Genomic DNA, 16,066 nt, shown 5'->3' on the forward strand with positions numbered 1-16,066 from the left:
AATAATAGCAATGTTACCATAGTATGCATGTATGTATGTATGCAAGTATGCATGCTGAAATTGAAATGAAATTAATTGAATCTTAAATCAGCAGTATTCATGTTGGAACATTTTAACGAAAATTTCCCTCAGTTTTACAACATACCATACAGGTGCATAGAGCCCCCTCATTTCTCGAAAAGACCCTCTTCTAGAAAAAAATACCTGCTACTCAGAACTTCCTTCTTTTCCAATTTACCTTTACATCTAGATCAACAGATCACAACCTCCGGTTTTACTACATACATGTACCATATCGGTGCATAGAGCCCCCTCCTTTCTCCAAAGGTGGTTTCAGACCGCCTCGAAGTTTGTCGGTTCCAGGTATTCTCTGATCAGGGTAAATCAGAAAATACCACGTATTTTGGTAATGTGAAAGCAAACTACGCGTCTGTGGAAACCAATTTCCCCAAAAGAAAATACCCGCTAAATAGTAGGTACTTGGCGAAATTACGAGAACTTTCGCGGGGATTTTTCCAAGGTCACAGGTATTTTGGCAATGTGAAAGCAATTTACGGGAACTTTCAGCCCAGCGTGTCATTGGGCGCGGGAGTTGTGGGTGGCTGCTGGCCTAGTGATTTTGAATCTTGCGCCTTGTCTGCTCATCAGACCATACTGCGCATGCTCGTAACTTCAGGAACTTATCCCGAAGGGTATGTTTTGGGGCGGTGTGAATGCAGGAATAATTATTTTTTAGCCTAAAAAATTTCTCGTAATTTAACAGGGATTCTTGTGATCGAGGCGGTTTGACACCACCTCAAGAGACCCTCTTCTAGAAAAAATACCTGCTACTCAGAAGACAATCCTTTTTTTCCAAATTTACCTTTACATCTAGATCAAAGCCTTAATGGACTTAAAAAGATTCTTAAATCAAGATGGATCTTTTGCCGCGAATTACTGTCAATTCATAGCACCATTTTATCACGAGGATTTATTATATATGCAACAATGTTTCCATTATTCATATGCAAAGTAAATACTTGGCATGAAGGGAGGATGGTAATGAATAGTTGATGTCATGAAAATCTCTAGGTGTTTTTTAACCATAGGAAATAAAGATGACAAGCATGCATTGCTAAAGTAATGGAAAACTAAGATTTCATGACCAAAAAATTGCCTTTTTTTCATACCAATCTAGACTTGTCATTACATTTCCAAGCAAAATGACTTAGTTAAATCACAAGGACTACTTAGAAAAATACACAATCAGTGACAAATCCTCTGACCTATGTTCATACAAGGAAACTAAATCATTAGGCAATGTATAAAAGTACAGTCTCATAATTATTTTGTGCGTGTTTGTGCTGGGCTGTACAATAAAACAAAGTAAAAACCAGTAAAAATTGTTTCAAACTAAAAAATTACAAAGAACTACAGATATAAACTAGATTTTAATTTGTCATGCGGACGAATTAGGTGGTCTGTCTTTATTATTGCCATCGTGAATCACTATTACCATGTTCATGCAGATCAATGTGATCTTCATGATGACAACTGAATGTTGATTATGGATAGAATACTTGTGAAAGACTGGAGATGATAAAGCACTGTAAAAGAGTCTCTTGATGTATGACAATACATGTGATTAAAAAAAGTAATCATAATCTGTTTTTATCTTGCTAAATTTTAACTTTTGTACCTTTAAATTATCATAAAGGATCATGTACGAGGTGGTAAAAAGAAAAAAAAAATGGGAAAAAAATCATCTTGTTCACCCCCAGGACTCAAACCTCCGCCCTCGAGAAAGCAAGTCAAATGCGTTATCCATTGAGCCACGATATATCCCATAGAGATTACACGTAAGCAATTTTGAGAATTACAATTCCAATTTTGCAAGTGAAAAACGGGCATGATCCCGGCATCTGATTAAAAAATGGACAAAACAGTTGTGAAAGCTTAGGATCTCAGCTACATCATACTAAAAGCTCAGGGAAAAGTGACACTAAAAAATGGAGATATGGCTCACGAAATAGAGGAATGTCGAATCCAGTTTTGAGAAAAAGTCATGTCCCATAGAGATTACACGCAAAATGAGGAAAAATGACATGCCTCTTTTCATCGCTGTTTTACGCAATGATGCGTTTCTCAAAATGAAAATTCATGTCAACTAACGAGAAAGAGTACGTTCTAAACTACAACATATCAAAATCTGGGCGAAAAATAATTTATATTCGAGAAGTTACAACCAAATTTGCATAAATTTGATGACGTCATTTTTGAAAAAATGAAATTTTTAGTTTAGGCGCCATTTTGATGACGTCATGATAAAATTGAGGGACATTGGTGACATGAAATCAAATCTACAACTAATACTCTATCGATATATGAAAAAAAAATGGGGGTCAATGGACTATTTAAAGAGCTACAGTGAATTTTCAATAGGCATGTTTTTGCCCATATATGGCCTATAGTGAGAGCTCGCGCGCACACGTGCTGCAAACTTTAACGGGTGTTAATTCCGTTACTATTGGTCATAGAGAGCTAAATTGGGTATCAAATTGCTCAGAATTTCATTAGCCATGGAATGATATTAAAAAAAACGGTGTTTCTGCGTTGCGTTTAGGCGTTACGCGCGGAAACGCGCGCGCATATGTGCGCGCGCGCAAATTTTTGAAATGCTTAAAATGACCTAAAACGTATCCAAAAATTTTTATAGGCCATTTGGACGATTTTTTTACCTTTGACGCGCGCGTCATGACCTTTACATGACCTTTGATGACATTGACAGTTGACCCTTGACCTGAAGTTAATGTCATGTAAATATTGTTAATTTTTGATAATTGATAATGAAGATATGATCAAATGAAGAATTTTACAAAATGGCGCGTAGATGACGTCATCATGACCAGATGACCTTGAAAAGCTTAGTATGCCGTCTCTATGAGAGATTCTATATATGACAGAAAAATCAGCTAAATTGATTTAGCCAATTCGGAGAAAGTTGGCGACAAACATAGGTGATAAGAATAAATAAAGAAATAAAGAAAATTCTGACGAAATCAATAGGTGATCTGTCATAGACAGACCACCTAAATATTGTCTGATCTGACCATATGGAGACAACTCATAATTATGTAAAGCTAACGCATGACATGATGACCTACACCACAAAAAAGATGAAATCTAAATGTTTTCAAAGAATTCATTTTTCAATAGTTTTCAGCAAATTGACCACTGGATCACTGCAAGAAGTAGTTGCATTTTAACTGAATATTAACAAGTGGAATGCCTCTGGCGGTCTCACCTGCATCACGCGATTCAATACATAGCAGCAGTGCTGACTTTGAAAACTACTATAAAATAATTATTCACAAAAAACACCATTCATATAATGATACAATACTAAGTTTCATGAACTAGGTCTATATAGAAGTTATGATGACATTTCAAAAACTTAACCTTAGGTTAAGATTTTGATGCCAATTCCCCCAACGTGGTCTCAGTTCATTGACCCTAAATGACCTTTAATCTTGGTCATGTGACCTGAAATTAAAGCAGAATGTTCAGTAATACTTGATTAACCTCATGGCCAAGTTTCATGAACTAGGTTCATATACTTTCTAAGTTATGCTGTCATTTAAAAACTTAACCTTCATCGGAAAAGCGGTGCCTATAGTCTCACTCTGCTTCGAAGGTGAGACAAAAATAGGGACAAATCCCTACTGAAATAATGTGTATTTTGTTGGTTGAAAATCTTTAACAACTGGCCCGGATCATCTTTTGAGTTTGGGATGGGTATAGACAAACTTCTGGGTTCTTTATTTGATACCTGAGTGTTTTGGATAAGCCCATATTGTGCCATAAATAGACTGATAATAGGCAATGCTCCAACAATGGTCATCACTAAACAGAAAACTGATTTGGAAGGTTTTCGTAGAGGACCAGAAAAAGAACCATTGTACAATTACAGCTAGCTTTAAGCCTCACCATTTCTATCCTTTCTTACCCAATTCGCACCGGCGAGACCGGTTCCAGACTGACCATAGATTCTATATCATTTTAATGACATATCAGTGGTTGTTATGAAGTCAGTTTCATTGGAATGACTGTGGCATAAACCAATGTTGTGTTTCATGTCAATTTTCAAATTCAAACAGCAACATGAATCAAAATTAAAAACTCAATTACAACACAAACACGATCAGCGGTGCACAGTTCAGTGTCGAAAATATGAAGCTGATTATTTGTCGATCGTCTTTAAATTTCCCGCTTTCATTAGCGAAGCTTTAGTGCAGTTTGACCCATTCACAAGGAAGGTCAATTCTGTCACCCGCTTGTGTAGCCTTCCACTGCATTTCAAAACTTAATCGTGTTTAATCTCGCATTCGCGATGTTGTAGGTTGCAAAATCTTTTTCTATGTTTAAATCTTCCTCCGAATCATGACTTGAAAGACGTTTACTTTTACAACCCGGAATGAAGGACATTGAACACACCCTTTGTTTCTCCTTATACCTGAGTTTTGTAATCACGTTTTCAATCATGATTCATGTTGCCATTTAAATTTTGAAAATAACATTGAACACACCCCTTAATTGACAAGACAGAACATGCATTAACCGCATTCAGTCGGTTTGTATCAACTTCATCTAATGACAGATGGCCTCAACTCATCTAACACCATTATGACTAAACCCACTTGGGGTTCGTTCAAATTTTGAGATTCAAATTTAAATAGCAACATGAATCATGATTGAAAACTCAATTACAGAACACAAACACGATCAGCTGTGCACTGTTCACTGTCAGAAATATAAAGCTGTTTATACATTGTCTTTAAATTTCCCGCTTTTTTTTATAGCCATGGACCTATCCATGGGGGATTATCTATTGTTACTGGGGATGCTGTGACAATGCTCAGCACCCCCAGTAACAATAGAATAATCCTCCGTGGATAGGTCCATGTTTTTTAGCGCAGCTTTAAAGCGCAGTTTGACCCATCACAGTAAAGGTCAATATGGCACCTGCTTGTGTAGGCTTCCACTGCGAGAGCAACCTTTCAAAACTCAATCGTGTTCAATGTCCCATTCGAGATGCTGAAGGTCGTAAAATCTGAGGTGCTCGCTTTTACAAAGGCATCTTTTTCAACGTTTACTTTTACGACCGGGAATGGAGGACATCGAACACACCCTTTGTTTCCCATTATATCTGAGTTTGCAATCACGCTTTCAATCACGATTCATGTTGCCGTTTTAATTTGGAAACAGACATTGAACACACCCTTGGTCCACATTTGATTTCACCATTTGTTCCATCATCACTGGGTCTAAAGGCCTGGTCACACCGCCCGAGCGTTGTTGGAGCGGTCGTGGAGCGGTAGGGAGAGAGGGTCGAATTTCGCTCACAAAATTGGGGAAAAAATCGAAAACAAAAATCGAAATCGAAAATGGTGAACGGTCGCGAGCGGTGATGATTTTGTCTCTCCGCTCCACGACCACTCAAACAACGCTCGGGCGGTGTGACCAGGCCTTTATCATACCCACTCAGGAGTTTAAATACATAGTCTAAAATTTGGTGCAGCATAGCAGTAAATTCATTTGTGGAAACGAACAAAAACAAGTACTCACCGATTGTTGATTTGCTACGAGGATGCTAGTATCTTGGTCATTGTACATATCAGGTAGGATGGGTGTAGGGCCGATTGGTAAGGTCTCGTATAATCTTCCTGATGTGTCACTCTCAATGTGGACCTTATGTTGATAAATCGAAATTAAAGAATTATTCTTTTTATTTCATGTTGACATCAAAATAATAATAGTAATAATATAGGATATTTATATTGCGCACATATCCACCTTGTTAGGTGCTCAAGGCGCTCCTACATTACCCGGCTAAGCTAGGCGTTCATAGTGCACACAGCTTTTTAAGGAATTACTTCCTACCCGTACCCATTTACCTCACCTGGGTTGAGTGCAGCACATTGTGGATCAGTATCTTGCTGAAGGAAATTACGCCATGGCTGGGATTCGACCCACGAACCTCTGTTTCAAAGTCCGAAGACTAATCCACTGGGCCACAACGCTCCAAAATGAGATGACATGCATTAAAATGTAAGGTGAATATGAGGTAAAGTAAAAAATAAACTTGTTTAGAGTTGCTAAAGCTTCAATGATTCTCAAAGTTAGAATCCCAAAAAAAATCTCTTGAGTAGTCAGTACATTGATTGACCTCAACTTGAGAGTAAATTTAAATCAATATATCGTCGCACGCACCACGAACCGTCCTCTCTGCGCACTCAATGCGAAAGTTAGTTTTGCAGAAAACGCATTTAAAAAAGCTTTTTAAAACCAGCAATAAGTGAACCTACAAGGAGAGCAAACTGTATACCTGCGTCTTTGTTCGATAGTTAAGGTTCCAAAGTTTCATCCTGTATCTTTATATTTTCTTGAAAAGAATCATTTACGCTACAGTGAACATCGTAACAGAGCGGACGGTGCGTGGTGAAATCGCGAGGCGCCATAGCGCACTGTATCTATCCCAATAACTGTCCTCTCTGTTACGATGCCCATTGTGGCGTAAATAATTCACTTCAAGAAAATATAATGATACGGGATGAAACTTTGGAACCTGAACTATCGAACAAAGACACGGTAAATAATTTTCTTTCCTTGTCGGTGCACTTATTGCTGGTTTTAAACAAGCTTTTCTTTAAATGCGTTTTCTGCAAACCAACTTTTGCATTGAAGTGCACAGAGAGGACGGTTCGTGGTGCATGCGACGATATTCTTCATTAAGTAGGTCAACATCCTTGGCAATTAAAAAAATATTACCATTCAAAGTTTTATTTTTAAAAAATTTATAGCATATCGGCAAACTCACTATGACCGACTCTAAAATCACAACAAAATAGCAGCAACAATTTTAATGATCCAAACAAATATTATATACCAGGAAAAAAAGACTGCATTGAAGTCATAACAATGCAAATATTATAACTATTAAGAACAAGATTACGGACAACTAATGAACAACTTGCACATGTGGTAAGCAAGTAGGGTTTCTCATTCAATCAAATTACATCTAGAGATATTAAAAACAAAATAACACATAGTAAGTTTTCTAAGTGCAAACTTGCGAAATTAAACAAGATTATTAAGACTTCATAATGGTACTTTATTCGAACATTAGAAAACATGTTTGGTTCACAATTTGATTCATTTGTATCCATGCTTATATCTACAAACAGCTTCATGGAATTCTTTAAGTATACAACAACAAAAAAACTACTGCGCCTATTCATAGTCATTAACGAATAAAACTATTTGTGACTTGGGTTATATCAGTATCCCTCCCCCCCACACACACACACACTATGCAAATGCCTACAAAAAAAAGATCATTTCAGATAGATTTCAAAATCTTCTCAATCGTATTCAGCAAGGTGATACCCAAAGCATGACAGAACAGTACTATATGGGGCTTTAATGGACTTCCACTTTGGAAAATCAAATTTTCATGATTTCAGCAAAGAACGTGATGAAGCCGAAAAGCGCTCCTTCCATGAATATCAATGTCCATAGATATTCCATTCTCGCATCACCCCGTATCGGTTTCATCTCTACACAAATATCAGCAGACAAAAAGGTGATGAAAAGAAGAAAGAGGCATGTCAAGGAGCCCCCCCCCCACCAGACAGGGTGGATTCACACCAGGGTCAAGTAACGCAAAGTTTAGAGATCAATCGTACGCTTGTTTTTTCGATTGATTGTACATTGTAGTCAGTGGAATCAAAAAATGTTCTACGATCATTGCTAAGTTTTGTGTTATGGGACCCGGGTGGGTGTTTCAAAAAGCTGTTCGTAAAGTTACACATGACTGGAACATGTTCTTAGGTCATAATCAATTACATAGCAGTATCACAAAGGATAAGAAAGGATCACCAGTCGTGCGTAAATTCATTGGTATCTTACAAACAGCTTTATGAAACGCCCACCTGGATGGTTATGAAGAATACCTGGGGCCTATTTAATAAATGCTTTGCGATTATGGCAACTTTGCCATTATGGAACCATAGAAATCCTTGATTTTGATTGGCTGCCGAGATGATCTGTCACCACAGAAGTTACAAGAATGGAAAAGTTACCATGACTTTAAATAAAATGTGCTCTTGGTATTTTACAGGTGAACAAACAAGGAACTTGTTAATATTCCCTCATGAAAAAAGAATGCATGTCATGTTTTTTTTTCTTCTTTTTAAAATCATATGAAACTTCACAGGGATTTCTACAGGTATATTTGCAGTGTAACAGAAATTAGTAACTGTTATCATTACAAGGCATGAATTAATAATGTGTATTCTTCTCTATAAGCTATTTTGAGGACTAACTACCGGTTCTTATTACAAGTATTTTTTTCCTTATCGCACTGATGTGGAAACACCTAAATATCAGAATAAATCCTGACATCTTGGACCACTGACAGATGTCAGTCAACCTTTGACACTGTGTCTTTGTCAGAGTCAAAAGGGTATATGTCCACAACCCTTTGGGTAACAATAATTCCAATATTTCTTCCAATTTCTTCCTCTTTTTTTGCTTTTGACTAAATCAATCCTTCATAAAAAGACAGACTATAAGCCCTTCTTGATAGTAATGATATAAAAGGCAAAATGCAAATAATTAACATTTTCATTTATTGAATTAAACCTCATAAAATAATGATAGCAAAGACATAACAAAACCTGCTTATAAACTCTTTTTTTTCTGTCTAGACCCCAAATTTTGCTATGAATAAATTTCAAATTGGATACAACTTTGGGCTTTAGGTGATTTGAAATTATCAATACAATTTTCTATATAGGCTATTTTCAAAAAATTTTAAGTCTTTGGAATATTTTTTCCCATTGAGTTTCTGTTTATGACAGATAAATATTTGTATGTTTCTTGACCTTTTTATATTTTTTTTTTTATGAGAAAGATGTATTGGAATAATTCAACTACATCTTAAAAAGTTGAACCTGCTTTTATATCTCTATTGCTCTCATGATATAATACTCCCTACAAGATTGTGTATCACACAGCAAAGATTTCTAAATGCTTCATCTCATTTCAAATTACAGAAGAGGAACACAGTTGATCAGAAAGATGTATCACAAATTTAAGAATTTAATATAAAATATTAGACAAAGCCAGAGTGTGGATTCAATTTGTTAATGATTATGCATATAAATGCATATAGGCAATAATACAAATTATTCTTTATGATGTAGGGATGGGATTAGTCTCATTATTTCAAAATGGTACGGCAAAAAATTCAAAATGCTGATACATAATTTCAGAATTATCACCCATATCCAATAACAAATTCCAGCATTCAAAATGCAGGTAAAATGTCGTGCGTTTCTTTCACGAGCAAAAGATCTTGTTCTTACATCCCTGATAAAGAATATTTCCTTTTCTTCAATTCATTCTTATTTTTCTTCTTTTCAGGATCGTGTTTTGAAAATAGTAATTGAATTCCTCTTTAGTTTTGATTCCACATCATAAAATTGTATCTGAATCATGAAATTATATTTATAGATTATATTTTGAAAGTCAATAATGTAGGGAATGTTTTTAAATTTGCTTATCAAATCTGAAACCAAGACTACATCAGAAAATACGTAGACACATCTGGCAAAAATTTGATAAATGAGTCAATTTTACTTGATGAAATGAAGCACAAAACTAATCAAAAGATTAACTTTGTTGATGTCATCAGCTAATGGAACTGCTGGAACCCAATAAAAAAAGGAAATGTAAAACCCATAAATATTGCTCTTCCCCTTCCTTCCCATTTAAAACATGCTTTAAGCCTGATTTAGAGAGAAATGAATCATCTAAAAATGCTCATAATCTCAGTAATAATTCAGAAATGACAGGCTTCAATAAAATAAAAATGTGATGACACAGACACGTTACAATATCAATTTATAAGATTAATTACTCAGAAGACCAAGACTTTAGCAGGCATTATATTGTCTGAGTGTCTGTGTCGTATCCACAACATAATAATTACTTCACTTGAGAGACTTCATTAATTACATCACGGAACATAAAACATGTAATTTTGTATCAATTAGACACGTGCACAGATAAAGGGTGGAATGACTCACTTTATAAGGTATGCCTTTATTCGTTCTAGTTTGTTATCCAACATTTATCATGTTCACATCAAAGCATTTCATTTCAAAAGATTTCGTTTCAAATTCATCCTTTGTTTTTTTATCAATTACTATGTCTCCCACCGCTAAGAATGACAATATGAAGTGATAGACCCTGTTTACATAAGAGGTCAATTTAAAAATTTAAATGACTGGTTTTGAGATGAGAATATTTCATCAAATAACAAGAATAACCATGACTATCTTATAAATCTTATATTTAATATCCATCATTTTGCACAGGTATTAGAGTAATTACACACACTTTATTTACCATTGAAATGGTAGAAATGTGTCAGAACTATTCCAAAACTACCTCATACATGCAGGGCTTTGTTTTGCTTGTTGTCAAATTATCATTATGAAAATGTCACCTCCCCCCCCCCCCGGAAAATTCTGAATCCACCCCTGGCAAAGGAGTAATACACCAGTCCAGACAAGTGCAAAGAACAGTCTCATTCACAATACTAGTGAGAAAGCAGCTAGCCCAGGGCCTATACCCTTCTCATGAAATGAGGACTGCTTGATCTGAGTGGAGCCTTTGGTATAAATGTGAACAGGGTCATACAATGTCGATCTTTCTTCACCTTCTCTTCCTTGCTCATCTCAAGTCAAAATAAAAACAGAGATGCTGAGCGTTCTGTCTGCATTGCAAACATTCATGTAACATGGTCCTTTGTTTCCTCAGTACACTATACAAGGTGTTTTTCCAAGCTGATAAATCAATTAGAAGAAGAAAGAATTGAATATCCTTTCATCTTTTTGTTTAAATATCTTCTTATAAAGAAACAAAGAGAAAACAATAGTTTGCGTATATAAATGAATGCTTTTTTGTTTGGATGTAAAATTATTAATTCACTATTAGCCAACCATTCCGAAGCCAAAATTCAAAGAAACCCCATAAAAAAACATCTGTTATCAAAAGTTGATGAAACACAATTGAACAAGTTGACTTCTATCGAGTTCACAGTTACCACTCTCCCCTCCAAAGAATATAGAAAGAGAGGCCAAAAAGTTTTATTTTATTTGAATGGATGGTCCTAAACAGGCCTCTCTCCTCTACAAAAAAATAAAATGGAAACATTAATAATAATCATAATAGCAGTATATTTACCCAGGGTAGCCACTTCAGTTCCGCAAACTGTTCTCCAAGCGGGCCCTTCTATTATTACCCCGGCTTTAGCTGGGCTGCCTCGGATCTCAAGCATTCAAGGAATTAATCCTGCCGGGTACCCATTCACCTCACCTGGGTCGAGTGCAGCCCAATGTGGATAAATTTCTTGCTGAAGGAAAACACGCCTTGGCTAGGATTCCAACCCACAACCCTCTGTTTGAAATACTAGAGTCAGAACCACTAGACCACAATGCGCCCACACAACATCGTGATGTTGAATAAATAATACCAAAGGCAATATCAGTATCATATGTGTGTGTGTATTTCTTATCTAATACTTGTTTTCAATTCCTTATATTCATTGCTTTGTAATGGCTTTGTACCTTTGTGGGTAAAGCCCGGCTCAAACTATGCAATTTGTTGCAATTCGAATTTCAAAGAAAATGCGACATTCCAACTAATAAAATCTTATGGATCAGAGTTCAGAATAGTGGTAGGACAACTGAAATCAAAATTCAGTCCAGTTTGAGCCTCCCTAAATGAATAAAAACACATTCCAGTCCAAATCATGATGTCATCGGCTGCAACTTAAAGCTGATTTGGACTTTACTCCAACCACAGAGCTTGCCCCAAAGTAAAAATATAATTTCAGTATTCCTACTTCTTGGAACTTTTGTATTTAATGCAAAATGCGATTTCTTGAAAAATTGTGTCGCATCGGATCGCGTAGTGTGAGCCGGATTTAAAGGGCCAAACTTCACAAGCTCCGGCTTCACTTTGGTCCTAGCCATCTCATGACAATTCATATTATGTTTTGTAATTTACTTGTGAATTTATATTGTTTTAATAAATGGACTTGAACTTGAAATTAGATTTTGAGATATTTTGCCAACTTACAAAATAATAGAATTGCACATAACTTCCCTATTTAGAGAGGAGAGCAATGTTGACATTTCCGCTAGTCTGAACAAATTCCAAACAAACACCAAAATTCTGATAATGTAAAAACTAAATCATTTTTAAGTTGGCAACCACAGGAAGAAAAGTTGGCCAATATTCAAATGGTAAAAAATCCAGAACTTTGAAGCTAACCATCTCGAAAATCAATAATTTTGGTACACTGCATGCAATTTCAGACAATGTCAAAAGGAAGGAAATTTGCACCAAAAATCTGAAGCAATGAAAGTGGGAATACATTCGCAGTATTAAAAGCTACTTAAATCAAATTTAGGACTAGCTAAAAGCATTTTTTCATTAAAAAATGTGTAAAATGTGTAAATAATTAGAGATACATTGGAAAATCACATACCCTGCAGCTAGACCCTATAATATAAAGACTATTAACACCCCATCTCCCCCCCCCCCACCCGAAAATTTTTTATTTCTCTGAAAAATATAAAAATTCAATCTCTTTTCATCAATGCTTAAAAATTATTGTTGAAAATTATGCATGATAAAATGCCTGTTGTGAAGGAAAATTGAGTTTATCACTAAGAATTTAATTAAAATGAAGTTCAGAATTCTTTAATAATAATACACTTACAGTGTATACCGTGAAATTAAAAGGTATGTGTATGGTACTATACATGAATGTGTCTAATGATAACTTTGAAAATTAATAATAATAATAATAATAGCCAATTTTTATAAAGCGCTTTTCCCAGAATGGCCCAAAGCGCGTTACAGCATATTATTACCCCGGTCATTGGATTAATTTCAATCAAACACGAAACGTGCACAATTTCCACTCCCCGGGGAGCATTCCTTGCATTCATCGCAGCCACATTATGGCGCTGGCAAAATGAAACATACAATATCTTTCGCATCCTACCGGGTACCCATTTAGCACCTGGGTCGAGAGTGGCAAAGTGTGGATTAACGCCTTGCCAAAGGACGCTAGACCGCGGTGGGATTCGAACACACGACCCTCTGTTTACAAGGCGAGAGTCAGAACCACTACACCACGGCTCTTCCAATTCATTCTCTCCTCTCTGTTATTGCTAAAACTTTCACTTCTTTTCTTTATCCTAAAGTTTAACACTCTTCATGACATTGAACTATCAAGATGACCTTCAATCAAAGTCAATCCTTCAGATTAATTTCAAGGTCAGACCTTCAAGTACTAATAGAGACTACTTAAAATACTTAAGGTACTACTTTAAGTGCTACTCTAGTACTAGAGTCTATACTTAAAGTTACATGTATACAACACATTCATGTTAAGTGTTGAATTCATTAAAAAAAAAAGATTAGGAAGGGGAGGATGGTGACTTCTCCTTCACTTTCATCTCTAAATTGAATTGCAAATCCCACAGACCAATACAAACAAATTGAATTTAAATTGAGTCTGTTTTACATGAGTACGAACCCAAACTTGCGGTTTTCATCATGAAATTCAAGAGAACGAAAACATCCAACGCAAATCAGAGGGAAACTCTGTTGGCGGAGAACCCCGGGATTACAACAACATCGATCTGGGGGCCCCTAGACGACTTGAGATTTCTCGTTTTTCCACCCCAAGACTGCGCGCATATTTACACATGACTGGAGCCAGTGCTTGGGATGCCATATGTTGCTGCCCGAATGCAGCGGAGATGAGAAAACCACACGAGGCAAGTTCATCAAATGCAAAAATGGGGTCTCGACGGATAGGAGAGAGTCTGAATATTTTTCTCTCTCGCCTCCACAATGTCAATAACAGAGAGATGGAGTGATGGCATGGGGTTCGTCGTGTGGTGGGCAAGCATTGTTCCCCCAGGTTTTCTTGATTGTATCGGGATTCCTGCGGCATTTTGGCGCTACAGAAACTAAACAATACAGAGTCTCTAACCTTACGATAGTGCGTGGTTTGTGGATTGGAAGTGATGCTTGCAGCGGAGTCTGAGCAAGGGGTGCAGGAAAACCCAAGAGATGTAAATTACTCTAAAGTCAATATCTGTGGCCTGTATCTTGGGTCTAGAAAATAAGCGAATCCCTCAGAATAGACAAACCTCAACGTATATCAAATATCTGAAGAATTAGGAAGGATTCAAAACTAGATTCAAGTAGATCTTGATCTTTTTCTCTTTTGCCAATCACATTGGTTCAATTATTTTCTTAACTCCTCCTCTCTTCTTCTACTTCTCCTTCTCCTCCTCCTATTCCCCTCCTCCCACTCCTTCTTTCCCCTCCTCCTTCTCCTCCTACTTCTTCTTCTGCTTCTCCTTCTCCTTCTCCTTCTTCTTCTTCTTCTTCTTCTTCTTCTTCTTCTTCTTCTTCCTTCTCCTTCTTCTCCTCCTCCTTCTTCTTCTTCTTCTTCTTCTCCTTCTCCTTCTTCTCCTTCTCCTCCTCATAATCTTCCTCTCTTCTTCCTCTCTTCCTCTCCTCCCCTCTTCCTCCTCCTCCTCCTCCTTCTTCTCCTTCTCCTTCTTCTCCTCCTCCTTCTCCTTCTCCTTCTTCTTCTTCTTCTGCTTCTTCTTCTTCTTCTTCTCCTTCTTTTCCTCCTCCTTCTTCTTCTCCTTCTCCATCTCCTCCTTCTCCTCCTCATTCTCCTTCTTCTTCTTCTTCTACTTCTACTTCTTCTTCTTCGTCTCCTCCTCCTCCTCCTCTCCCTTTTCCTGTTCTACTTTTCCTGATCAATCTTCTTTTTCTTCCTGTTTAAATATTCCCCCACAAATGATTGTGTCCTTTTGTACACAATAATTTTTTTTCAAATAAACCTCACTTTCACTCCTCTCTGAAAATTGAGTAAAAAGAGGAAAGATCACTTTCCAAAACATGATAAGAATTACACTTGACAAGGTGGAGCCCTAGCTGAAATAAACAAAAATAAAAATGTAGAAGAACTTAATTACTGTCAGAGGACAATATTAATTCAATAACCTACTTTCACTTCCTAACATACATGTGGCAAGACGTAAATGTTCTAAAGATAGTAGCTAGCAACAAAATTGTACCAACAAAGTAATAAGTATAGATTGGGTACTAATCTCGTCTAATTCAATAAGAGTAATTGCATCATTAAAGTTAATGTGATCACCTATTCTAATACTGGCTGCTAAAGTCAAGTATAAAGGAAATTTATGACATCCAGCGATGAATTTGTTTTCCCTGAGTTTCACCAATAGGCCTGAATTCAGGCATGTTATAATAAATGTTCTATCCATTAAAATTGTCAACTTTTGAAATGTAAATCACATCTCCTCTCCAAAAATAGGTTTTACTATAACCTTTACTGGCTGCCAATAAGTCAAATACGGCAGAAAATTTATTAAATCCAGCACAAAATTCAATTTTCCTGACTTTTACCAAAAGGCCTTCTGCGATGATAAAGACTTAATATCAAATGTTCTATCCATTGTAGAAATTATTTTAAACTATTCAATTAAAATACCAATCATAAAATTATTTCCATGAATTAGTTTTAACAGTCACAATCATGACAATGTCACATGACTGACATTCTTACAGAAATGTAAAAAACTATAGTTATATTCATGAATATCTGCAGCATGCTGAATGGTGTATGATTTTGGGGGGAAATTGTAATTATATACCATTTGAGCGCTTCCTTATCATACTACAGTAGTATTTTGGCATCTTTTATACATCTATCATGCAATGATAAAAAAATATTCCAAATCAATCATAATTCATTCATTTGAATAATTCTTACTTTTTAAAATAAATGATGAAAATTACAGTCATGAAGTATTACACATTTCCATGAAGATCGTGTATCATGACTATGAACTGGAATTTTAAATAAAGTGGAATAGTCCCTCTACTAGTGTTT

The 16,066-nt window shown here is 36.2% G+C and overlaps 1 protein-coding gene across 3 annotated transcripts in view; it reads right to left on the minus strand.

The window, feature by feature from the left end:
- LOC121411715 (plexin-A4-like) overlaps positions 1–16,066 on the minus strand; it is a 143,056-nt gene that overhangs the window by 86,052 nt on the left and 40,938 nt on the right. For all 3 annotated transcript variants that reach the window (XM_041604545.1, XM_041604544.1, XM_041604546.1), the window contains exon 4: positions 5,605–5,727. In XM_041604545.1, the coding sequence (XP_041460479.1) occupies positions 5,605–5,727 (123 nt within the window). The remainder of the gene's footprint in view (positions 1–5,604; positions 5,728–16,066) is intronic.

Source organism: Lytechinus variegatus, chromosome 3, assembly GCF_018143015.1.
Source record: "Lytechinus variegatus isolate NC3 chromosome 3, Lvar_3.0, whole genome shotgun sequence".
Classification (NCBI taxonomy): Eukaryota; Metazoa; Echinodermata; class Echinoidea; order Temnopleuroida; family Toxopneustidae; genus Lytechinus; species Lytechinus variegatus.